Genomic DNA, 27,138 nt, shown 5'->3' with positions numbered 1-27,138 from the left:
ACAATATGTAAATGAATGAGGGAAGCTATGTTCTTTTTTTTTTTTTTAAGTTTTTTTTTTTTTTAATTTTTTTTTGTTTATTTGACAGAGAGCTAGAGAGAGAGCACAAGTAAGCAGAGCGGCAGGGAGAGGGGGAGAGAGAGAAGCAGGCTCTCTGCTGAGCAGGGAGCCTGATGCGGGGCTTGATCCCAGGACCCTGGAATCATGACCCAAACCGAAGGCAGCCGCTTAACCAACTGAGCCAACCGGGCGCCCCTTTTTTTAAGATTTTATTTTTATTTATTTGACACAGAGAGAGCTATCACAAGTAGGCAGAGAGGCAGGAAGAGCAAGAGGAGGAAGCAGGCTCCCTGTTGAGCTGAGAGCCCGATGCAGGGCTCAATCCCAGGACCCCAAGATCATGACCTGAGCCGAAGGCAGAAGCTTAACCCACTAAGCCACCCAGGCACCCCGGAAGCTGTGTTCTTATTAATAAAACTTTGTTTACAGAAACAGGCGACTGCCAGAATTTGGACCATAGGCATCACTTTGCCTAAACCCCAGGTTAGATTATTATTCAATTTCCATCAATAATTTTAAGTCCAGCTTCTTGATTTAGAAGTTTCCAAACAATGGTAGGGGGAAAAAAAGTGATATTTTGTAATCTGCAGTAAATAAATTAAACTATTCAGTAATAAAATGTATAATTTATAATATAAAACCCATAACTTTCCATGGCATTATAAGAATAAATTCATATTTTCTTTGCTAGGAAAGTATATATCCCTGCTTCTTAAAATTCAGGAGCAATTTAAATATTACAATGGTTATTAATTGTTTATAGCTGAGCTTTCATTACAAAACTGCAGAAAAGCATTTAGCTTCTATGGCAGAAGGGTGGGAAAAATACATCTTTGGCATGTAAATGGGGCTTGTTCTGACCACCCCAGCTGGGATAGAGGTCAAGGTCTGGGAATGACCCCAGAGATGTACCACGAGAAGGATTACTCACCATCCCTCAGCTCCATTTCCTTGCCAAGTTTGGATTCTAGTGTGGTTGTGTTCTGTGAGCTGAGGTTTTGTAATGGCATTCTCACTGAATTAATGGAGCCACCTGTGACATTTTCATTATTAAAAATGATTTTCTTGACAGTTACTCTGTAATTCAAAAGGCAAAATGAACATAGCCATTGTTCTAAAATATGTTAGAGACTAAGAGGGGCCTATTTGGCATTTTCCCATAATTGATGAGATATGAAATTGCTTTAGTTTGCACTAACCCTGGAGGCTATCCACTTATTCTCATTCATTCTTTTAATCCCCACATGTGGCCAGAGACCTGACATTCTGATTGGGTCTCATTGCCTGTGGTACAGTAACATATTCTAAAAGAATCTGTCCCTGTTTGATATGGTTTGTGAACATAGTTATGTGGGTTACTGAGGCCCAGTCCTTCTATACTTGGGGAGAGTAATATTGTGACCTCAGTAGCTGAAATGACCAAATGGTTTTACATTGTAGCTACCATGACTTTTCTTAACTTCTTGGCTAAAATAAATTGCTAGGGAGTCATTCTGGGCAATAATCACACAAGCAAAATATGTTAGTGAGTTAAAATAAAGGCCTGTTGTTGGAAGATGCCTAGGCTCTGGACAGTTCTTGGTCCAGACTAATTATAATCTCTGTCTCAATTCACCTGCTTGACTGGAGTGTGTGTGTGTGTGTATGTGTGTGTGTGTGCGCACGCGCGCACATGCGCAAGCACTCACGGCTGTGTGCATTTATATAATCTTTCACCCCTTGATATTTGGAAAATTATTATTTCCTGTCATTTCCTGCAGTAATAGAAAAAATGCACATGCTTTGAGGGAAAGCATTTTTCAACCTGTTATTATATACATAGCCAGCATGTCTCCTTTCCATTTTCCATAAAAAATGTAAAGCACTTAAAGATTTCCTCATTCGCTGACAGTAAACTTGTCTCAGCAAGCCCTTCCTATTCAACATTGTTATCGATGAAGTAGACGAAGACCCTGAGGGCAGGTCCATCAAGTTTGCAGATGTCACAAAGCAGTGAAGGAGGACAAACTATGGGGATGACAGAAACAGCATTTAGAAAACATTGTGACAAGAGGGAGAGATGAAATGGATCTAACAAGCCACAGTATAGTAAGGATAAGCATCAGGTTTTATCCATGCTGCCCCCCCAATAACTAAGCTCACAAAATGGGGAGAGGGCTTAATGAGGTTTTAGTCTCCATTAAGCTCAATATCAATCAACACCATGACATAACCACAGTAAGTAAGGACATAAATACTGAAATCAGCCTGCATTAAAGAAAGTACCGTGCTTAAAACAAGGTGACCGGGAGTCCCAATTCACTGTGTTAGTCAGACTGTTACTAAAGAATTACATTTAGTTCTTTTCCTCAACTACCTCATTTTAGAAATGGAGTATAAATCATACTCCATAGAATTATCAAGACCAAATGTGCTACTGCATATAAAAGCACAATGTATGTATGGCCCAAAATAAGTGTTAAGATGATGATGATGATGATGATGATGGTGGTAGTGGTGGTGGTGGTGGTGACGACTATTATTACTATTGGAAATACTTGAAACTGTTGAAGATAAGGCAACAATAACAGTGAAAGGACACAGAACTAGTGGGACTGGTCAAAAAATTAGTGATGTTTAATCCAGAGATGAGATGATTCCATGGAGACATAAATGCTGTCTTCTAAGAACAGAAGAGTTGAAAATGTGACAGAAGGGATTGGGAGTTCTGTGACTAGCAGTGGTGTGAGCAAATCTCAATGGATAGAGGCAACAAGAAGTCCAGTTTTTCGACTTCAGACATGAACAGAGATACGGTCTTCAGATGCCTTCCATAATGGTGGCTTCCTTGAGACTAGAGAGCTTCAAGCACAGTCTTGATGACTTTTGAATATGATTGTCATAGTGAGAGTTCAGTATAGGTCCAGGCGGCTTGGTTATGTGTCCTTGAAGGTACCACTGACTCTGAGAGTCTTTGGTTTTGTCAATATTCAGCAGAGCAGGTCTTACCTTACATTTTCAGCGCCTTTATTGTCTGAGGTGAGAAATTACGTGAGCAACACACATATAATGGGGACAGACGGCAAATGTGCAGTCTTATTGTTTGAACGCTGTTGAACTTCATGTCTTTATGAGTATGAGTGTTCAGGGCCATTACTCCAGAAATTGTACTGTGCCTGTTATTTGGGCAACTGCCTCAAGGTGGAAGGTGGCACCTGACCTGAGCCCCTTGTAATAAGCACCCTAAAGCCTGTGTTAGGAGAAGAAAAATTGTTTTGAAACTGGAAGCCCTGACAGTGTTCCTTAGACATTGCTAACACTGGATAAATCATTTAGCAACTCTGGGCCTCAGTTAATTCTTCTGTGTAAAGGGTAGAGTCATCCTTCCCTCCTAGAGTTGAGAAGTGGTACAATTCAATGAATGCCTTTGAATGCATTTCGTGGCATCATTGTGAACTGGGAAAAATACAATAGCATGATTTCCCACTCAAACGAGTTCGTGAGCATATATGCATTTTAACTGCTTAGTTTAATTGAATTCTATTTAGAAATGTGATTTTTGGGGGGTGCCTGGGTGGCTCAGTGGGTTAAGCCTCTGCCTTCGGCTCAGGTCATGATCCCAGGGTCCTGGGATCGAGCCCTGCATCGGGCTCTCTGCTTAGCAGGGAGCCTGCTTCCCCCTCTCTCTCTGCCTGCCTCCCTGCCTACTTGTGATCCCTATCTGTCAAATAAATAAATAAAATCTTTTTAAAAATGTGATTTTTTTTGGAAACATTAGGGGGTAAAAAGTTTCAAAGAACATACTGACTTTTTTAAACTTAGAAATATCTCTGTTTTTATGTGGGCTGCTCTGCAGACAAGGTCAGGGAAGGGGTGTGTGTGTGTGTGTGTGTGTGTGTGTGCATGGATGCATGTGTGTACACACGCACACAAGTGCATATGTTCTGAGCAAAATGAGAGGTGGCCAGGGGAGTACTTTGACTCTAAGAAATCTTTCCTGTGTGCTCTGTAGTCTTTATAAGGTTTGCTTTTCATAGTGCTGCTACTCTGTTTCCCTAATGATATAACCTCCTTCACCTCATTTCTAAACAGGATGGAAAGATATTCTGCCGACGGACGGCTTGTGATTGCCGGAATCCAAGTGTTGACCTTTTCTGTTGCCCAGAGTGTGACACCAGGGTCACAAGTCAATGTTTAGATCAAAATGGACACAAGCTCTATCGGAGTGGAGACAATTGGACTCATAGCTGCCAGCAGTGCCGGTGTCTGGTACGTCAGCTTCCCTGACAGGCCGTTATCCCTCTTCCCTGAAACAGTTGCTAACTCAGTTGCCTTTGGGCTTGAGTTTCCTGCTCTTTGCGATCCTATTCAGGGAGCTCAAGTCTTGTGGCTCCTAAGGGGCAAATGCTCTGCCTGAAGACATTCAGATTCTACTATTCAAAGCAATATACAGAGACAGGCTGGGGGGATGGGTGATACAGGTGATGGGGATTAAGGAGTGCACCATGATGAGCTCTGCGTGATGGATGGAAGGGTTGAATCCCTGTACTGTACACCCGACATGAATATAATGGTGTGTGTTAACTATACTGGAATTAAAGCTTTTATAAAACCCCAAAACCAAAAACAATATAGAAGACAACAAGTATGTGTTTATGGGTCAGATTTGGCCCAACTTGGGTTAGTTTCCAACTGCCAATTTTTGGCAAAACCAGATCAAGAATAATCCATCCACAACAGAAAGTCTTCAGGGCCTTGACTGGGACTTGAAGTTCTTATAGAGCCCAACTTTGATTTCTTGGGCCCTGACCATTGAAGGTTTCAATATGAGAGATAGCAGAACACAGCAGAAATATAAATATCAGGGATTGAGTCAGAGAGACCAAGAATTCAGTCTTACTTCTCCCACATGCTAGCTCTGTGCTATTAATTTGGGCAAGTTCTCGTCTTGCACTGGTCGTTCTTTCCTTCATTGCACACAAGGGAAACTAAGCACTTTGTAGTTCTGCTCTGACGATAAGAAAATATACGTGAAGCACAAATATGGCATTTGGCACGTAGAAGGTCCTTAGTGCACAATAATGACTATTGATAGTATTTCCTAGGTTGAAAATTCTGTTTTGGATTTGAAGCCTTCCTATCAAAAAAAAATTGTAGGTAATTTTGGATTTTAATATAAAAATATGATTTTTATATTAAATCAGATTAAATATTAAATTTAAATTTATTTAAATATTTAAATGTTAAATATTTAGATTATTTAAATTTTTAAAATAGTCTAAAATTTAATTTTTAAAAAAATTTTTAAATTTAAATATTTAAATATTTAGATTAAATATTTTTATATTAAATCAGATCTCATCAGATTTGAGATGTCCAGAGGAAAAAAACTTAATTGCTGGATCTGGTTCTCTGTGTTTCGAATCACGCCACACACAAAGCTTTCAAAGGACGCAAAGACTGTTGGGAAACATAATCATAGTGAATATGATGTTCCATCTGTGAGGAAGTCATAACTTTTGGAACCAAGTCACAACTAGTCAACTTAGAATGGAACCTATGAGCTGCATTCCATAGTTTAACATTTGCTGAAATTAGTGATTTAGTCTATGGATACTGTATGAAGACAAACATTTAGAGAAATTGTATTGTAAATTGCTATCGGATTTTCTAAAGTCTCCTGGCGAACGTGCAGATCATTTTAATAGAATGCATTCTTCCAACTCACTCCTCATACTGAGAAGTATAACTCAGATATATTCAAATCAAAGCCATTTTTTCCCAAGCTCCCATCCAAGGGCAAATAAACCCCATACAACTAGAAAATTAGCTTCCATATCAGTCTGGAAAATTACATTTCTTCTTCAAGAAGCCAGTCATCAGGCACTTAGAAGAATCAGAATTAATTTCAGACATGAAATTTTCAGATTTCAGAAGTGTCTACACTTCCATCCCCAGCCCCTAAGGCTAATATTTCTTGGGAAAACTGAAGATGTTGAACATGTAGCTTAAAAATTACTTGAATATAATGTGGGCCATATTTAATAAATATTTATCAAGATGTTGTATGTGCTAGACTCTGAATGATATAATGGTGAGCATGATAGGTATGGTCTATCACCCAAGGTCATTGTCTTGTGAAGCTGACCAAATAATTAGATGTGAGTTTGCACGAACTCCAGTGATTTGTCATGATAACAGAAGAAGAGGCTGCATAGAGGTATAGCCTGCTCAATGGAGCCATAATTGGCAGATTCTGAAACACAGAGGGGCTCCAACGGAACTGTTAACTACTACTAGTTAGTGATATTACTAGCTATATGTCACATTGAAAACCATTCTGAAATAGTTCTCTTGATATTACCCAATCTCAATTTTAAATCTGATACTAGGAACTCAGTTCATGAAGTGGGTGAAATACTATTATGCTTCAAGTTTCCCTTTGACCTTAAGAGTAATTAATTTCTCTTTAAACACTAGCCAACACCTTATCACCTATTCACTTACTGCTCGATTGATGAGCATTTTTTGGCCAAAACTCTGCTAAGTACCAGGGGGATAAAGAAACAAGCCCAAAGCCTGCAGGTTCCAAACGTAATGTAGAAATGTACTGAGAGTGATGACAAGGATCGTAAGTGTGACAAACAAAAAAATTAAGGACTGCAACTGATGTACAGGGACAGGATCCATCTCTTTTTGGGGCTGCCCTAGACAGTCAGCAAAAGCACCCTGGGGGAGGTGAAATCTATGGTAGCTCTTCAAGGAGCTAAGCATAGTCTACCCATAAAGGTGGAAGTAAAAACATTCCGTAAGGACAGTGACGTTCCCTCCCTCCTTCGCCCCCTGTAGGACTTTGGGGACAGAATTGTGCATAAGAACATGGATGAGCCATTTTTGGCTTTCTCTCTACAGGAAGGAGAGGTAGACTGCTGGCCACTCACTTGCCCCAATTTGAGCTGTGAGTACACAGCCATCTTGGAAGGGGAGTGCTGTCCCCGCTGTGTCAGTGACCCCTGCCTGGCTGATAACATTGCCTATGACATCAGAAGAACTTGCCTGGACAGCTATGGCATTTCAAGGCTTAGCGGCTCAGTGTGGACAATGGCTGGATCCCCCTGCACAACCTGCAAGTGCAAGGTAATTGGATGTCCTGAGGACAGTCGGGCCTTGAACTGTTGCCAGAGAGCGCCTGCAGGAGGTCCGTTCCTGATGTTCCAGAATGCCCAGATTCTGAGGGGCCTGGTGAAAACACAGGCAGGCATTTACTTCTCACCAGAGGTTAATATGTCTGAATGGATCATAGCTGTACCACATAGAAAGGCAAACTCCAAATGAACATGGAGTAAAAATAGTCCTCTCTCTTGCCTTTGAACTACAGAATTTTAACAATTGACACTAGGATCAATTATGGCTGATTTAAGCTGTTTTGACCTGCATATTAAAAAGAAAAGAAAGAAAGGAAAAAAGATCTCTTTTCATCGTGGAAAATTGTATAAGCTCTTTCATGAAACTGTCAGTGTTAAAAAAAAAAATGTTCAATGAAGTTGTTTGCTTTGTTTAATTATCAGCGCCTAATGCGGGAACCTGAAGCTCTTGCTGCAGGACTTAATTAATTGTGATTATTTTCCTGTCTTTTTAGAGGAGTTCTCATGAGGGATCCTCATATGTCTTTAAAATTAAAAACTGACCCCTCCCTATAATGCTTGCAAAGAGCTATGACTACACTGACTTGAAGCAGGGGTTAGGCAGCGTTAGATCTCTGCCAAAATATCTATTTAAGATTCCCATGATTAAGCACGTTTAAAATATTAGTCTATTTGGTTCTCTCAAATCCTGGCTCATTTCAGACATCAGTGGAAGGTTCTCAACTCATCTTTTAATGGCTGTTATAAAGGCAGATTGGAAAAGTCCCACCTTAAGACTCAGCCCCAATAGGAAAAGGCCCATATCAAACTTCACATAGCAAAAGAAACATGGTCGTGTGTGTGTGTGTGTGTGTGTGTGTATGTGTGTGTGTGTGTGGGTGTGAGAGAGAGAGAGAGAGACTGGGGGATGTGGAAACCGTTATTTAGTAGTATTTCTCTGAGGTCATGTTTGAGATTCTTTTAGGGGAATTATAAAAATATATTTATATTAATGCATGTCCTTGATTTTTAATGAATTTCCAATAATATATATATCTAAACATGTATTGTTCCCTTCATAGTCACCATGAGGGACTCTATTCCTAATGTATAGACCTTTCTGGAACCCATTTTGGAGTTGCCTTCAGGTCCTTGTGGTACTTTAGACTAGCTTTGTTAATGGCAAATGATCATTGAGGGGTTTATTTTTAAAAACAATTTTATCTGGATTAAGTCCAGGAAGTAAGTGGTATAAACAACCTAGAAATATAGGGGAGGAGTCCCAAACCTGGTTTGAGCTCAGACAGAGGTATAATTTTATACTGTCAGCAGGAGCTAGCAGGAGGGACTCAAGAGTGTCTCATGTGTCCTTCCTTTTTACTCCTTGTGTAGCCTCCTTCCTAACTTTTCAGTAGCGTTCATGGAGTTTGTGTCAAAACACATCTATAGTCATTTTGAATATGAAAATGCACCCTGCTGATTGATAGATAGCCACTGTCTCATTAGCTAACACTTGTGTCTTAATGCACAGAATGGAAATGTCTGCTGCTCTGTGGATTTGGAGTGTCTTCATAACAACTGAAGTATTTCAAATGGACTCATCATTGTGGGAGAAGAATGGACGAAATGACCATCCAGCATGGTGAAGAACAGGAGTTGGTGTTGGTTGTTTTTTTGGTTTTTTGTTTTTTGGGTTTTTTATCACGGACAATTACCAAAGTCTCTGTCCGAAGAAGGTGTTTGGGGGTTGCCTTTTGGACCTACCACTTTGTTCATTCTTGCTAACCTAGTCTAGGTGACCTACAGTGCAGTACTTTGAAGTCTCTGATTGTTAAAAGAAGTTTCCTGTGTTGTAAATCACATGTTTCCCTTACCAGATCATTTGCAAATACATTTAAATGATCTCATGGTAAATGTTGATGTATTTTTTGGTTTATTTTGTGTACAAACCTAATAGAGATTCAGCTCTTTTATTTTTTTCTTGAGTTTTGGATCAAATTCTACAAATAAAGTTGCCTGTTGTGATTTTGTCCCATCCACTCTATACTTAGTATTGAGATCCCTGTGAAATGTTTTGATGAGTGTATGTCTGTAGAGTTTTGTGGCATTATACTTCCATTTCCAACTGCTGAACACACTTAGATGCTCACTCATTCAGCTTCAACAAGGTGAAGGAAATAATGATATATTAAAGAGGGCAACGACCACAAAGATAATTATATAATTATTTTTTAAAGAACCTTCTCCTCCCTCTTGCAAACAAAATGAAACAAAAGCTTAAGTCACAATTTAGAAGTAGCAATGCTTAACACCTTTCCAAGCATTGAAAGAGAGAATCTTTGCATTTGTTTTATATGGTAATTGATAATTTACAAGGGACCTGCATACCTACTAATACAAGTTCTTATCCTAGTACAGGTGAATGGTATTATTCCTGCATTACAGAAGAGTAAATGAATGTATGCTAGGCAACCAGTTTTTACAGATCTAGTTGATTTGTAGCATGTTGGGACTGGTAACCAGGTCTCCTAGTGCCTGCCCAGTGAGGTTTTCCTCTAGACCACACAACCTCTCAGATGGTAGCAGATACACTTTTAGGAAAAAGTTATTTGTATGCTCCGTAGTTCTTTGAGAACAGCGCAAGTTTTCATCTGAGCCACCACCATATTTCTAACTAAGAGTTGGCAGTTATTGAGTGATACAAAAGGAAGAAAATATGTAAGTAACATTTTATCTGAGCTGAGAATTCAAACTTAGGTTGTAGGTTCAGGTTAATCATGTCTTAGTGGGCTAAGGCTCTTGAATTCCTCATTATTCTGAATCAAGTTGGTTTGTGAAGTTTTGTTCACTTTCCCAAGATTGAAAAAGATGTTAAGTCAGTCATACTAAAAATAATGTTTTAAATCCCTTGAATTAGTAATATTATTAATTAAAAATTACAGCCTCAGATTACCATTATTCATTGGTAGTTGCCAGAGATTATACTCAATATTGTCAAATGTTGTAAAGTTGGACTTAACCACTTTAAATTAATTTCATGTGCTGAATTATGTCAATAGTAGTTTAAATACTACATTTGACAGCTAGTGCTAAAGTGTGATAAATTAGAATGTATCTCCACTTTATTTCAATTCCTTAAATGTAATCCTGGGATGGAGAATTTGAAAATGATCCTTTTGAAAATATTTATGACCCAAGATCAAAAAATATCTTTGAATTTTCATTGGAAAAACAAAGACATTTACAAGAATCATTCATAACCATACAGGTCAGCATTGACAAACTATGATCCCTGGGCCAAATCTGGCCTTTGCTAGAACACAGTGATGTGCATTCGTTAATATATACTCTACTGCTGAAGAGGTAAAATGGCGGAACTAAGTAGTTCCAACAGAGACCAGGTGGCTCAGCAAAACCAAAAATATTACCATCTTGCCCTCTACAGAAAGAGTTCACCAACTTCTTGTATGGAAGATGACTGAATGCTGGTATGTATTTTAGAATATGTTTCCATATTTTCCAAGGAATTTTCAAACTTTAACCATTTTCTTTGAATTTCTGTATGTTCCTGCAGAGCCATTAGTATTGATGGCTTATCCTAAAATACTGGTTGTTTAAACTACAGTCATAAAAAAATCAGTATTTTCTTCTTTTCATTTTAGATCTGGTGGGTAAATGTAATCTGTGCTAATTTGATAATAAAATGTTATCGATACTTAGCACAATTTACTGCCAACTCCTATCAATAAGGGGTTTGCTTTCTATAAAATAATTGGTAACATTTTCTTATTCAAAAAATTGAATGCTTTATACATAAGATCCTCTGCTAAGCTGTATTGGGGAAATAAAGATGAGTAACATTGTCTTTAAAGATCACCATTATGTGAGCCTTTAAGAGGTGTTGAGAATCTTTGATTCCATTAGGGGTTCCAGTTGAAATAACCACCAGAAATAACTTCTTGACCCAGGAATTTTAAAAAACAGTTACTTTTTTAAAAAATGTGGTAAATCTCTTGATGGAGTTTACTTAATTCTCATGCCATGATTTGCAGTGTAAAGTGGATGTCCATTTAATGAAACAAAGCAATATTTGACAAATCTCTCTCCTTACAGACCATAACCATTGTCTGCACCATCACAAGTGTAAAGAGGCTAACACACAGTCTGGTAAGAAACAATGAGGAATACATCAACAATGATGTAGTTACCCTCCAACAACCTGTAGTATGAAAACATTGTGATTCAGGAGAGTAGAACATGAGGAGAGATGAAAGTTCTGTGTATGAATTAGACACATCTTTTAAACACAAATTTTACCTCATTTCCTTCTAGGTTGCATATGAAATGTATATATATGTGCATATGTATTAAATACAACACTGTAAATGTAAGTAGATCAATATATGTTTATGTGTAACCTACAATGCATATATGTTAATATATATTCATGTGCTATGTGTCTATACATGTACATACATATACATACATGTGCACAGATGTACACGCATATACACACACATATCCCCAGAACATCCCCTCTTCTGAGCTTATAGTTCTGTGCTTATGTCCCTGTTGTGAAATTTTAATAGACCTTGTATATGGTTACAATGGACTATAGGCCAGGCTATGTACAATCTTCATCTTCTAGCACCCAGCATAGGGCCTTGCATAGAGTGTGTCTTCAATTAATTTTAAAAAATTGAATTCATAATCTTTTAGAGTGTCCAAAAATTACCATTGGATAGTGGAAACAGTCCACCCTAGTGGTGTTCTAGTGTTCTAAGGCAGTAAGATCTGTTTGAAAATCCAAATGTATCCAGTGCTTCAATATAAAAATTCAATCAAAGCTGTTTCTCTGTTTGGAACAGGGGTTGAGAACCCTCTTCCAATGCGTCACACCATAGCTCACAAACTACAACAGAGTAGTTTCTTTTTTTTTAAACATCTTAATTTTATTTTATGTTTTCAGTGTTCCAAGATTCATTGTTTATGCACCACCCCAGTGCTCCATGCAATACGTGCCCTCCTTAATACCCACCACCAGGCTCACCCATCATCCGACCCCCTCCCTTCCAAAACCATCAGTTTGTTTCTCAGAGTCCATAGTCTCTCATCAGAGCACAGTTTCAAAGTCATTGACCTAACCCCTCATCTCCACTTCTACAAATGAAACCAACCAACACGTAGGTTAAGTGACTTGCCCAGAGTTCATAATTAGTCACAGACCTACAACTACCACTCAATCCACACTGATTTTCCCTGTGCCATCCTGCTAATGATCCCAAATGTTTTCCCACATTCCAATTTCAAGTGAGCTTTTCTTACCCTTTCTCAATGGATGCCTTTAAGAAACAATCCTGGATGAGCTTCAATATCTGTGATTATCTCTGTGTTCTATATCCCTCTTGATTGTGATATTGCTTTCTGAAATTCTGATACTAGGAACTGAGAAATACTCAGATTAAAAGCCTGACAGCATATCTAAACCTGCATTAGCAACAAACCATTTACCCAATCACCCAATCTCATGCTCTATAGGAAAAGTTTAAAATACAATTACTCCTAGTCTTAAGGTTAAAACACACACACGCATACCCACACACATACACACACACACCCCCTCAGAATACAATGAAATCTGGCACCAAAAGGCAATCTTAGATACAGTCTGTTTTCTGATCTCATTATTCATTCATGCATTTATTTTTTTTCTTTCATTCAGTGACTGTGGCAGTCTGCAGATGCAGAAGTGAAGAGATGAAATTGGTCTCTATCTTCATGGTTTTTGTGGACTCAGGTAGAAAAGACTGACAATAAGCTAGAAAATATGTAGGTGAACAATAGGACTACAGACTATATCAGAACCAGGAAGAAGAAAAAGGAGGGCAAATGCAGAAGCCCACTCCAGTGAGGTAATCAAGGAAGAGCTCTCTAAGGGAGACATAGGCAAGCTGAGATCTGGAGAAAGAGAAGGAGCCGTTCATGCAAAGTGCTGGGGGAGTAACTCCAGATATAGGTACAAAGGACTGCAAGGTGGTAAGAGGCTTTAGGTGTTGAAGGTTGTGAGTGGAGCCGGAGGCCAGTAAGTGAAGGGGAAAATGATATGAGATGAGGTTGGACAGGTAGGTTGCTGCCAAATGTGGTAGACCACACTCACATGAAGGCCAGAGTCGCGCTTTCATTCTGAAATCAATGGGAAATTATCAAAGAATTAAGTATTTTGTTTGTTCACCTTTTTATCCACCCAAATACTTACATAATAAATATTTTTAGCTATCCATCCATATTTAATTACTGTTCAACAAGCATGAAACTCCTGCTGTATACCTAGTTAAAGATACGACAATACTGTCTTTTCCATTAGAAGTTTATGATCTAGATGGGGTTATCCCAAAGCAATAAAAAGACATGCATGGCATGTTCAGAAATAAATTCAAGGAACATTTATAAGTAATCAGATCTTCAAGTCAGTTTGATGCCTCTACTCTACCTTCTTGATTTCTTGGTTCTTGCGTATTGGAATCAGAATCAGTTCTGTGGTTCATAACTGTGATGTCATCGTGTTATAGATTCAAACAGGGGTAATAGACACTGAGGAAGAAGAGAATCTGATTAAATCGAGAACATAACGACCAGCGCTACCACTATCATAACAACTCTAGAATGTAGTAGCCAACTCTTCAAGATGGAATCCACCACGTATGCCAAGCTTTTGGGGAGAAATTATTTAAGTTACCAGAAGAATACTGTTTCTCTAATTTGAAGCAATTCTTTGATACTTGAAATTATGGAAATTTTGGAGAAATATTATTGAAAAGGGAAATCAGTATCTTAGGAACTGAGAAGCCAAATTGATCTCTTTAAACACATAGAAATGCAAATTTCCCTGGTTATTGGTGTTGGTGTGCCAGTCTCACATGATTAAAAAAAATCAACTTTAAAAGGAATATTTACACATTTGTAGTATTTTAGCACTATTGTTTTAATAAAGAACCAAATGAATTTAAGGATGGGAAACGGGAAAGCTTCTTTTAAATGCAGAACTAAAATACATTCTTTTGATCATAAATATCAAATACTATGCAACTTGGGAAATGAAGACATTTTAAAGAAAATAGAACAAAAATCTGGGTACTATATTCCGTGATGTTTAGAAGTGCTGAAGTATTGCTTTCGGTCGTGTTTGTGAACAAAGTTTTAACGATTCTACTGTGTACCAGGGAAGAATATTTTTAGATAACTTCAGATATAAAATTTGAGAATGTCATTAAAAGAATGAGTCACTAAACTGGAAATCAGAGTGACAGGTTGTAAGCAGATTTTTAAACACCAGCTATGCCAGGAGACGATGTAAAGAAGTACCCAGAGTCAGAGGGAGTCACGAAAACTGCAGTGACACGAAGAGCGCATCTCACAGGTCTCAGTCAGTTGTGAGCCGATTGTTGCCAGGGGACAATACGTGCCCAGTCCCAAGCTTTTCAATTTTTCAAGAGAAGCTATAAATTCGGATGTTAATGTGTGATGTTATGAGTCTTACATTCTTTTAAGGTTTCATTTATTGGAGAGAGAGAGAGCATGTGAGAGAGAGCCAGCATGAATGTGGGGGAGAGATGCAAGGAAGAGGGAGAAGCAGGACCAATCCCAGGACCCCAGGACCATGACCTGAGCTGAAGGCAGATGCCCAACAGACTGAGCCACCCAGGTACCCTGAATATTAAATTCTGAATCCAAGTTTAAAAGGGTGAATTCAGGGGTGCCTGGGTGGCTCAGTGGGTTAAAGCCTCTGCTTTTGGCTCAGGTCACGATCTCAGGGTCTTGGGATCGAGCCCCACATTGGGCTTTCTGCTCGGCAGGGAGCCTGCTTCCCCTTCTCTCTCTCTGCCTATGTCTCTGCCTACTTGTGATCTCTGTCAAATAAATAAATAAAAATCTTAAAAAATAAATAAATAAAAATAAAAGGGTGAATTCAGGCCATGTAAAACATGTGAGTGGACTGATGAGTCTCATAGAATTAATTTGGCACAGACCTCTGGTTTAAAGCCACAGGAAATCCTCAAGTTAACTAGTGCTCCCTCAAAGTTTACAGGTCAGTGAAACAATTGCTTTTCTCTTACCCTCACCTCATCCTCTCATTCACTTGAATCATGTGGTGTTTACTAAAGGTATCTAAACCCCAGAATTCCTCAGTGTGTTCTGTATCTGCTTCTGCAAAGTGTGTATATTGACATTTCTAGTGATTGGTTCAATTCTACTGGAACAAGAACGCTTCTCAAATGGGTGGAATATCAGCTTCTAATCTTCTAGAAGGCATCATCAGTAATTCTTCAATATTTCCATTTCTGAAACAAATGATGTGTTTGTAGAAAGTACTCATTGGAAAGGCTTAAGTTTGAAATGTATTACTTTTTGTCAAACTGTTCATTTCCCAAGCAACAGGTATGGGTTGTGTACTGATGATGATGGAGTGTTGTGGAAGCTTGGTGCAAGAACAAGACAGCTGACCCCTGTTCCTTCCTGGTCCAGCTTCACCCTGACTCATAACCAGACAAAACACAGCAGACCGGGGAAGCCCAGGTAGGCTAAAACCCCAGAAAGTATATGACCTGCTGGCAGGATCTTGGAGTGTCATCTGCACAGATCAAGGAAAACCCAGAATACCTTCTCCTTAACAATAGCAGAGTATCTGGACAGCCGCAGTACATCCAAGAAAGAAATGTTTTTCATTCCTCTCTGTTATTCAGCAGATAAGAAAAATGCAGAAAATAAATATAAATAAAGCAGTCTTAAAAGTCTTGGTGATTAAAGAGAGTGAAAAGGGACCCCATATTGGAAAGAATCAGAATTAAGATTAGTCTTAGGTATTAGTGTCCTGTGGCTGCTGTAATAAATCATCGCAAACGTGGTGTCTTTTTTTTTTTTTAATGAACATATAATGTATTACTTGTTTCAGGGGTACAGGTCTGTGAATCATCAGTATTATACAATTGACAGCACTCAGCATAGCACATACCCTCCCCAATGTCCATTACCCGGCCACCCCCTCCTTCCTACACCCTTTCCCTCCACCAAACCTCAATTTGCTTCCTGAGATTGAGAGTCTTTTATGGTTTGCCTCCCTCCCTTGTCCCATCTTGTTTCATTTTTCCCTCCCTTCCCCCAGGACTCCCCCCCCCAAATTCCTCATATCAGAGAGATCATATGATAATTGTCTTTCTCTGATTGATTTATTTCACTTAGCATAATATCCTCTAGTTCCGTCCACGTCATTGCAAATGCAAGGTTTCAACAAACCTGGTGCTTAAAATAACACGAATCTATTTTCTCACAGTTTTTAAGGCCAAATTCTGAAAATGTCCACAGAGACTCTAGGGGAGAATCCTTCTTTGCCTTTTCTAGCTTCAGATGGCTCTGCTCAGTCTTGGTTTATGGCTGCAACACTCCATCCTCTGCCACCATGATCACACTCTTCTCTGTGTGTCTCTATTCTATGTGTCTCTTATACAGATTTTTGTCATTGGATTTCGGGGGCACCTGATAACACAGGAGATCTTCTCATCTCAAGACCCTGAATCACATTTGCAAAACCCTTTTTCCAAAGAATGCATGTTCTAGGGATTAAGGTGTAAGCATGACTTTTGAGGAGCAACCATTTAGTTTAGTACTCTTCGATCAAGAAGGCTCCCCCACAAAAATTCTTGATTTAACCCTTGTATGTCTTGAAGAGTTGTGATTCCTCCTTTCTTATGCACTAGGGTAGATCCATGTCTGTAATTCTCACTCCCATTTAGAAACAATGCCTTCCCAACTACAGTGTACAAAAGACTAACAGACTGGAACTTAACACATTCCAGAAATTATTTTCCAGAGAAAATTAAATTTAAGGCCTCAGAGAGAAAAAATCATGGATGGAATCAAGGACACAACTATAAAAATTAAGGGAATGATGAGGTCATGGATGCTTGACTTTGGTCCACATTGCTTGCATAGTATTTGGTGTCCATTCACAGTCTATCACCAACATTGCAAAAATTCAGAAGTAGAAAGCTCAGTTGCATGCTTGTTTCTCTTTTTAAAAAGGACTTTTTGAGGGAGGAAAAAAAAAAAAGACTTCTGACCATACAACAACAACAAAAAATAAATAAATAGTCCATCAGATATTTATCTGGAATTCCAAACAGACCGTAAAAGCTTCATGAATTCTGTGTAAGTCAATTTCAGGTTTCTCTCTCCTACTTGACACTGTTCCAGATAAAGCTCGAGACTAATGGTCTTGAAATCTTGGGAGTATGTGTTGCAAATATCTCCCTTTGCCCAGCAAGATAACAGATTTGCCCAGTATACCTGACAGCACTAGGGTATATCAATTTCATCTCTTGATTGTGCACTGGTGTTTGTTAACTGACTATAGTTTATCACAGATTCTTCCCTTCATTTCATTCGAAGGTAGTTTGAAAGAATTCAGCTCTGAGCATTTTGAAGAAATGTGGACATTTTGTGTTCAGGAAGTAAACTAACACATCCATTTTAATTAATCATCAGATGTTTCATGGGCAATCTACCAGGCTCTGTATTTTTGGAGCTGAGAGAAGAGAACTAATATAGAATTCATGTATTCTCCAACAAGGATGGGACTAAGCGTTACACAAATGTCTTAACTTCATACTTAAACTACTCCTAAAATCTGGGGACAGTGATCCACATTTTACATGAACGTGGCTTACAACACAGAGCTGTGAGTAGAGGTTCTGTGCTTCTGAAGCTAAAACAATATGGAGTAGCTGGAAAATACTTAGAAAGGGAGACTTGAGGTTGACTTGAAGGATTAGGAACAGAAAGGCTTTCCCAGAATCAGAACAAGGAAATGAAGTAGGGAAGAGGAGAGCGGATGACCAGAAAGAGTGAAGACTAGAACAGGCCAAGTGATGTAGACTGGGTTGCCCAGGACCTGAGATCCATTCTTAGCTCTAGCAGAACCACCATTTTGACGGTAAATCCCAGCAGGACCTTGCTGTGCTGCATTGGGTGAAATAGTGTATTCCTGGCACACGCGTGGCTAGAGGGGCCCTGTGGCTCCATGATTCAATAGCTGTTAATTTTCACTTCCACTTTCTGGGTGAGGTGGGTAATTACATTCAGCTGTCTGCAACCGTCCCTGTGCTGTTTTCCTGAAGACCCGTAACTCTTCATTTGTTCTCATGAGTGGGGTTGCCTCGTGAGCTGTGAAATGCATCTAGCTGTCCAGTCCCTGGCAGAAGCCTGTTCATCATCTGCCCTTCTAGTCTGGATCTAGATGGGTCCATCACACTACCTTTCGGTGGGGAGATTTATCTTTCTAGTCACTTTACATAGCAATCTAAGAAAAGATGAGAAATCGCTTTCACTCCTCAATGGGCAAAACTAGTAAAAATGCCCACTGTTGGAGTGTGGAAAAAAATGATATATTGTGAAAATTCAAAACTGAAGAGTAAAACTAAGGAACTCAGACTAAGGAAAAGGTTTAGCCGGCCTTTGAAAACCACCCATGCCATGCACAAGAGCAAAAGTGGGAAACAGCACGAAGCAACATAAATGCTAATAAATCAGGGTATTCGGCTCAAGCTTTGGAGCCCCCAAACTAAAAACAATGGGAATTGTGGTGTCTTGAGAATGTCCCCCCTGAGTGCATGCATATAATCTTGATTCAAAGAACTCTCTTCATGGAAAGAAATCAGCTGCTTCTGGTTTATGCTTTTTTTTTTCAGTCATTTATGAACTTATGCTAGATGTTGAATGTCATTTTATTGAACTCCTCTTGGGACAATGGTATTTGGGAAAACAAGAATGAAAACAGCAAGGTACAGACATTCAGAGGAAAAAGAAGTCACTTCCAGACAAAAGGGTGGGATACACAGCATTACACTGTTAAAGAAAACATTGCTTGATAAAATAGCTCTTCAAGCTGGGAATTCATTTTGCTAAAATTTAAGACAAATACTAGGTGAGGTAGTTTTAAGGAGCTCTAAGAAGGAGGGTATGAGCAGTAACTGCTTGTGGTGTCATATCGTAGTTGGAACTAGACCAATAGAGCATTCCTGAAGATCCGGTAGGACAATCGGGATTGGGGGGAAGGGGAGCAGTCAGCGGGTGCGTAGGAGGGTGGGGGTGTTGGTCAGGAACAACAGAAAATGCGGAAAGAAACAAATGGTGTCAGGTGAAGTTCAGGTCTTTGCTGACACTTGACCAGGTACGTTGCACAGTTTTAAGGTAAGAGGTTGGTGCATGGGAATAAGGTCACAGAACGTGATTTTGATATCCTCGTGTGTTATTTGAATCACACCACCTGCACGACAGAGAGTGGGGAGCAAAATGGCAAGCAGAAGAAGAATGAAAACAAACTGTACCTGGAAGATACAAGATAAAGTGGAGAAAACACATGTCTTGGAGCCAAACAGACCTGGGTTTGAATCCCAGTTTCTTTGTTCCTTAGTCCCGTCAACTGTGAACAAGTTACTAACCTCTCTAAAAGGCAGCATCCTTGTTTATGAAAAGGGATTAATACCACACATCTTGAGGCAGTTTTATGAAATTCCTAAATTTCCTAGTTGCTCAATGCACGAGAGTTATTATTTAGAGAGTCTCCTTTGATGCTTTTTCTCCTACTGATGCCCTCTCATGCCCTGCCCTCTCTCACCTCATTGTCTTAGGCAACTGCGGAGATTGCTGGCCAGAAATTGTGTTAATGCTTTTCTGGAGAGTTCAAAGCATCTTAGCCATATTGATGAGTCGTCAAGAAAATGCATAGCTTATCCAGTTTGTGTTTTCCCCTCCAAGGATATGAATGGGTACCTTACACATCTGAAGGTGCTTTGAGGGAGAAAAAAATCCAAAAAGGATGACAAACTGCTAACAATCCGGGTAAATCAGCACTTGAATTCTGCTGTCAGGCGGTATGGGGAAGTGGAACGATGATAAAGGGGTGTGTTGGAGACAGGCGATTACAAACAAGTAGGTCATGATTGGAAATGATTACCTACTGGCCGAAGGACCAAAATCTAATGATGAGGAGCCGTCAAGTAATTTGAAGTCATTTGATCTGATAAATATTGTGTAGCTGAAAGGCTGGAGTATTGTTTCCCTAGGAAAATCTGCAAGGAAAGAAACATTTTACTTTAAAGGTACATGCAGAGGACCCTACGCACAGTTAGGAAATGGGAGGAACTTCTGAAGAAATAATATGCTTGGTGGCACTTTTCAAATTACATAGGACGAAAAGAGCTTTTTGAACCCCAGGGAAGATTTTGAGTAGATTGATTCAAATCTTCCCTATTCAGGTGGCTTCAACAAATCACCCAGTTGTCACGTATGCATTCAGGTTCTGAGGGCTGCGGGGTGGTCTCTCCTGCAGTTTGTCCTGTCCAGTAGGATCCACCAGTGTTCAACGAGTGCTCGTGACTTAACTATATTCCATGGAGATTGTTAAAAGCCAAACCTAGGGGGACCTTGCGTGGCTCAGTTGGTAATGCCCCTGACCCTTGATTCCTTCTCAGGTCATGATCCCAGGATCATGAGATTGAGGGTGGAACCTGCTTAAGATATTCTCTCTCTCTCTCTCTCTCTCTCTTCTTCTGCCCCTCCCCCCACTTGAGTTCTCATGCGCACTCTCTCTCACTAAAAAACAACAAAAACAAAAAATCCCCAGGAGTTCCAAATGAAGCCTAGCTAAAAAATGCCAACGAGCCCCACCTGCTGAAAGAGGTGAGTCATTTCTTTTCCCTCCCAGGTTTTAACACTCATTGTCATAGGCAAAGAATCAAAAAATGACTATTCTTTCCCAGAAAAAGTGTAGGGATTATATTGTTTTTAGGGGAAGGAAGTACCTTACATAACGTTAAAAAAACAGGCACAAAATGCTGCAATTATCTCTTCCTGATATAATTATCTAGATAATTTAAGGAAAAGACAACAAAAATAAGTACTTAAATTATTCACACTAGAGGGGAAAAATTGTAGATTGAAACTCTAGGACTAAAATGTGTTGAATGCATACTTTGACCTGGTTTTCAGCCAAAAATATTTATTATGTGCCAACTGTGTGTCAATTAAAGAAGGAACAGAATAAAAGAACACTGGCCCTTGTTTCTAAATATGTAAGGGGTTAGAGACTATGACTTTAAAAGCAATGTGCTAATGGTTGTGATTGAGGTCGCCATAAGATGCTAAGGGAGTAGAAAGGAGGACTACCTAACTCCTCCTTTTGGTGTAAAAATTCGTCAGGGAAGTCCTCAAAAGGACGGGTTGAAATGAAAATATCGGAGAGAAAAGCACAATGGATAGTGTTCCAGAAGATGAGAACAACATAAGAAAATACATGGGGGAGTGATTTGGTGGCATCTGTAGATGGTTCCACACTGCTGGGACATAATCGTGAAATGGAATATATGGGAAAATGGTAAGAAGGACATTGAAGAGGGTAGCAGGGGCCAAGTTTTGAAGGGTCTTGTATGTGAACATATGAAACAATTGGACAATGAGCAGGGAAAACAATTTGATAATCCAATTTTAAAGTTTAAAATGGGAAAAAAAATACTTCGTTGACATTGCAAGTAAGGTCCTGGTGACCATGACAACTTCCTGGACCTTTAGCTCCTGCCACAGAAGTGTTACGTGCTCTAGGATATCGTTTCACCTTTTTTAAATAAAGGAGCCAAGAAGAGTAAAGACTGGTAAGTCAAGCATAGGAGAAAAAGCAACATATGGAAAAGAGAGAAGAGATGATCCCAGAAAAAAAGACTGAGCAAGAACCTTTCAGGTTACAGTCCTTTACAGTACATTCCTCTGACCTTGGCATCTGTTCTTATGTCCTTGCTACTTTGGGTTTCTAAAGCCCAAATAGACAGGTGCCTAGATGGCTCAGTGGTTGAAGCCTCTACCTTCAGCTCAGGTCATGATCTCAGGGTCTTGGGATCAAGTCCCACATCAGGATCTTTGTTCGGTGGGGAACCTGCTTCCCCCTCTCTCTCTGCCTATCTCTCTGCCTACTTGTGATCTCTGTCAAATAAATAAATAAAATCTTAAAAAAAAAAAAATTAAAGCCCGAGTAGAATATTGTGAGTGAGGTTAGAAAGTGTGTTTTGGCCCACCCTTCTCTCCCTCTCTAAAAAAAAGTGGGGAGAGTGTGGCGCCTGGGTGGCAAAATCAGTTAAGCTTCCGACTCTTGAATTTGGCCCAGGTCATGATCTGAGGGTCGTGAGATGGAGTCCCGTGTCAGGTTGTGCTGGGCATGGAGCTTAAGCTTCTCTCTCACTCTTTACCTTATCGCCCCTCACCCTCTCTTAAAAAAAAAAAAAAAAATGTGTTTTTGACTAAATGGTAGAGTGAAAGAAAAGTGGAGTGTAAGTTAAATAACCAAGGAAGGTGTGAGTAAACAGGGCACAGATCAGCTCCTCTCCTATCTTCATTCTGAGGATAAAGAGTGAACTTCAAGAATAAGTTATACTCCTAGGATTGTCTCTGAAGATATGGAATACATGCCCTTATTCTCCTTTAATATGTCAGTTTCAGGCATACATTTGTTTATTCTTTCATGTAATTTTCTATAATGTGTTATTCTACTTACAATATTATTCTTAAGAAGGTAAGTTTCATGAAGGCACTAAAAAGGTAAAAGGTCCTATTCTAACCAGCATTTATTAGTGACTTGCTATGAACTAGTATTGCTGGCAGTTTCCTCCATGTTCACAATAAACCTGTGACAACAGTACTATTTTTAACCCCATTTTACGAATGAGGAAACCAAAGCAGAGGGAGACTAAATAATTTGCCTTAAGGTTGCAGAGTTCCCAAGATTCATCCCATCTGGGATGAATCCAGTAGAGGTGTTAAATTTTAACTGACCAGCTGAGCTTGTTAAGCTTTTCCTCCTCCTACACTAGAAAATAATTTTTCAATTTTGTTTCTTCTGTTCACCTAGATAATTTTTCCATTGTGTTACCCAGCCTCCCTTTGTCCTTTTTCCTCTGATCACTAAATGTTTCAGTCAGGGTCCAGAGAGAGAGAGAAACAAAACAAAACAGGGACCACTTTAGATATTTTCAGCAGAGGGAATTTAATAAAGGGGATTAGTTACATGTGTGTTGGAAGAGCTCTGAAGCTAAACAGAGGAAGCCAAGTCAGAGATTAGCAGCATCTGGAAGCTTTCGAAAGGATAACAAGAGGACGCAGTGTTAACTAAAATGCAGGAACCCGAACCAGGGCCAACCGGCAGAAGCTAGAAACGGGGTGGGGGTTGCCGAGAGTGTTAGACTGGGAGCCACAAAGAGCAAGCCTGTCTGGGGAGAGCTGGAGTACAGAGGACATTGCTCAAGGCCGAGAGACAAGAGAAAAAACTGATTTCTTTCCTCCTCCCACCTTGTCTTCTGATGCCTCCCTTTCATCCAGCCTACCCCTAAGTCAGAGGGAAATGGAGGTCTGGGAAGCGTAATGTGACAGGGGAAGGACTGGAGAGGAATGTGAGAACAAATCAGCAAATGGCTGGTTCCCCAATGGCCTGCTTGACCAGTTTGCTCCAGGGACCTCTTTTCTCAATCAAACCACAGATGTTGCCTGCCCATAAACCACTAAAAATCAAGCATTTATTTTCAAAGCTATGGTTGGTGACCCTCAATACAGATAGGTACACTCTTGAAGGAAACAGGGTTGCCTTTCCCTTGGATGGCAGCCAGTAATCTTTGACGCTGATATAAGTTAGAAAAAGATAAGAAAATGGTATCTTTGTTGGAATTTATGACCTAAAGAAGTTAGATCTCACTTTCAATGCCACAGTTTGATATCTTATGTTATTATCCTCTTTATGTATTTCCCCCACAACTTCTGAAGTATGCTCCCAGGGGCATCACTACTCACTGCAGAACTGATTTATATTTTGTCCTGTTAAACAGAATGGCAACTCATGCAACATTTCATATGGGCATATATGTGAAAAGCAAAATAGTGCGCCTGAGTGGGAGTTAGTGGGCACCTGGTCCCACATACTGGCGCATTTGACAGGGAGCTAGCTACTTTCTTGAACAGCCTCTACAGTACTTAAGAGACTACAAGGTGGGGTGCCTGGGTGGCTCAGTGGGTTAAGCCTCTTCCTTCAGTTCGGGTCATGATCTCAGAGTCCTGGGATCAAGTCCCGCAACGGGCTCTCTGCTCATCGGAGAGCCTACTTCCCCCTCTCTCTCTGCCTGCCTCTTTGCCTACTTGTGACTTCTCTCTGTGTGCGTCAAATAAATAAAATCTTAAAAAAAAAAAAAAAAAAGAGACTGAAAGGGTCTGAGATAAGACTTAGTAAAAGATTCTCTCGCTCTTTCCCCCCAAATTTCTTATTCAGCTACCTTTACACATTTGATTATCCCTGGTGTGGTTGCTGGTCACTAAAAGTTCTGATTCAAAAAGTTTGCAATGAAATAGCCTTCCTAACAAACTTCCTTATTAGCATTAGCACTACCCTGGGTCACCCCTGATGCTATCCTTTCTCATTTTACTTTGAGGACCTTTCATTTCTAGTTGTGTTCATCCAAACTAGTATAGTTGAACCTGTCTTGAATGGCTCTGAGTTCTCTAGAGTCCTTTCCAATCCATGGTCAGAAGTCTCTATGAAGAATACTAGATTTAGGAATATAGACTATTTCTAAGGATAACTTAGAATGCAGGGAGTAGTTTGTTCCAGTGAATCCCTATTATGTTCTTAGTATGTTGCCTGTTTCTCTTTATGTCTAAACTTGCTAGATGAGTAATTGCTATATCTCTACATTTCATTTTGCCCGTGTAGACAGCTTCAGGACATTTGACATAGTTGAATATGGAATGGGGAAAAGCTTGCATAGCAATTTGGCTAAATTCCTTTTTCTTTTCTTTCTTTTTTCTTTTTCTTTTTCTTTTCTTTCTTTCTTTCTTTCTTTTTTTTTTTTTTTTTGTTAAAGATTTATTTATTTATTTGAGAGAAAGAGAGAGCAACTGGAAGGGGAAGGAGGTGGGGGAGAAAATCTCAAGTGGACCCTACAGTGACTGTTGGAGCCCAACGTGGGGTTTGATCTCAAGACCCTGAGATCACAACCTGAGCCAAAATCAGGAGTCAGACACCCAGGCACCCCAAATTGAGTGAATTTATGAAACAGGAACCTATTTTTCCTTTCCTCCCTCAGCTTTCTCAGTCTGGTTTTGTTTTTATAGAAATCCATCATTTCAATCATTGTGAAAGTCTTGCTTGGAAAACAACTGTAGCATTGATAATCAGTGAAAATATGCTATAGACAGTCCAAATACTTATTAAAACTGCTCTCTGCCTGAGTTTAGAAGCAATTGAGCAATAGCAAAGTAATAGCAAAGAAGCAAAAAAGAAACAGATTTTAAAATATTAGACTATTACATGTAGAACTGTTTGGAGACTTTAACCTGGGTGCCTAGCACTAGTGACTTCATAAAGTTAATTCCCAGAATTAAATAGATTTATCCATGTAGCTAGCACTGGACAATAGCAAATCTCCCACACATGTAGAGCTTGCCCCTGTAAAATTTAATGCATGGAGAAGCAGGATAGAATTTACGTTGTCTACAGGGAGACCAATTCCAAAATTCAAGGAGGAAGGAATGGACTAAGATTTGTAGGCACTCGGCTTCTTTCCTTAACTGACTAATCGTATTAGTAATTCCTTCTCTTGGTAGGTAGTAGGTAAATGGGCAAAGAAGCCAGGTGCTTCCACAAAAAAGGAAGATGTGGAGTAAAATATTGTCTGTTTCTTCCTTTGTTCAACTTATAACTTGTTCTCTCCCTGTTACTTTTCCTCTCTCTTTTCACTCTTCTTTATTCTCAATTTTATTTAATTCATACAGCAAATATCACTGAGTACCTGTTTTAGGCAGGTTCTATGACAGGAATCTCCTTATGCTCCATTTCCTGCCCCATTCTTACCTGGGCTTTATACCAACTTGTTGCCTATGTGTGAACTGCCAAATGTATTGAAGGAAAACAGTGAGGTAAATTATATATATGTAATATATATATATTATATATATATATATATATATATACACACACACACACATATACACACACACACACATACATACACATACACGCACATACAGAGAGAGACAGACATACTGAGTTCTTTGTTGGGTATTATTTTTAATCCATTTGCTTAATCATTCAAAACATATTTACTGAGCATGTAATGTGTGATACTTCACAAGTGTTGGGGATAGCACAATAAACAAGAGGGGAGAAGTCCTTGCCTCAGGTGTTTATATTACAGTTAGGGAGGTTGATGATAAGCAAACAAATACACCTATAATGTTACAAAGATGTAAGTGCCTTAAGGATAATAACACAGAGTGGGGAAGGAAGATCTCTCTAAGGAGAAGATCTATAAGCATAGATCTGAATGGAATGAAGTAGTTAGCCATGCAAATATATGGGAAAAGAGACTTCAAAGCAGATGCAATAAGTATAGAAGGCTTGGGATAGAAACAAATTGACCTAAAAGAACTATATAGAACATTGTATCCCAAAACCTCAGAACACAATTTCTTTTCAAGCACACTCGAAATGTTTACAAAAATTGACCGTATGTTGTTGCTACATATTTTAAGTCTCAATAAACTTTTTAAAGATTGGATTTATACATGATATATTATCTGAACTCCATGTAACTGGACTAAAAATCAATTTTAAAAATATACTGTGTGTTTGTAAATTAAGAACTATTTCTAAATAGCAGAGAGGTTGAAATAAGGACTACTTATTTATCAAAATGGTTATCATAATGCCTATTAGAATTACTTTGAACTTAATAGAAATACTGTATATCAAGATTTGTGGCATACAGCAGTTAAGTGGAGGGGCATTAGAACATACACACACACACACACACACCACACACACACACATTCTAAAGAAAAAATATCAAATTTAACAAAGAACCCATCTCATGAAGTTAAAAAGAAAATATCA

General features: G+C 39.2%; 1 protein-coding gene across 3 annotated transcripts in view; it reads left to right on the top strand.

Moving 5' to 3' along the window:
* The window catches only part of LOC111149686 (neural EGFL like 1), an 836,166-nt gene extending 826,968 nt beyond the window's left edge, over window positions 1-9,198 (top strand). For all 3 annotated transcript variants that reach the window (XM_022506910.1, XM_022506909.1, XM_022506908.1), the window contains 3 exons: window positions 4,132-4,308; window positions 6,952-7,176; window positions 8,695-9,198. In XM_022506910.1, the coding sequence (XP_022362618.1) occupies window positions 4,132-4,308; window positions 6,952-7,176; window positions 8,695-8,745 (453 nt within the window). In that variant the 3' untranslated portion in view covers window positions 8,746-9,198. The remainder of the gene's footprint in view (window positions 1-4,131; window positions 4,309-6,951; window positions 7,177-8,694) is intronic.
* The last annotated feature ends 17,940 nt before the right edge of the window (window positions 9,199-27,138 follow it).

Source organism: Enhydra lutris, unplaced genomic scaffold (assembly GCF_002288905.1).
Source record: "Enhydra lutris kenyoni isolate GAN:26980312 unplaced genomic scaffold, ASM228890v2 scaffoldscaffold22, whole genome shotgun sequence".
Classification (NCBI taxonomy): Eukaryota; Metazoa; Chordata; class Mammalia; order Carnivora; family Mustelidae; genus Enhydra; species Enhydra lutris.
Note: the sequence above shows the minus strand (reverse complement) of the source record. Positions and strands in the feature narration are given on the sequence as shown.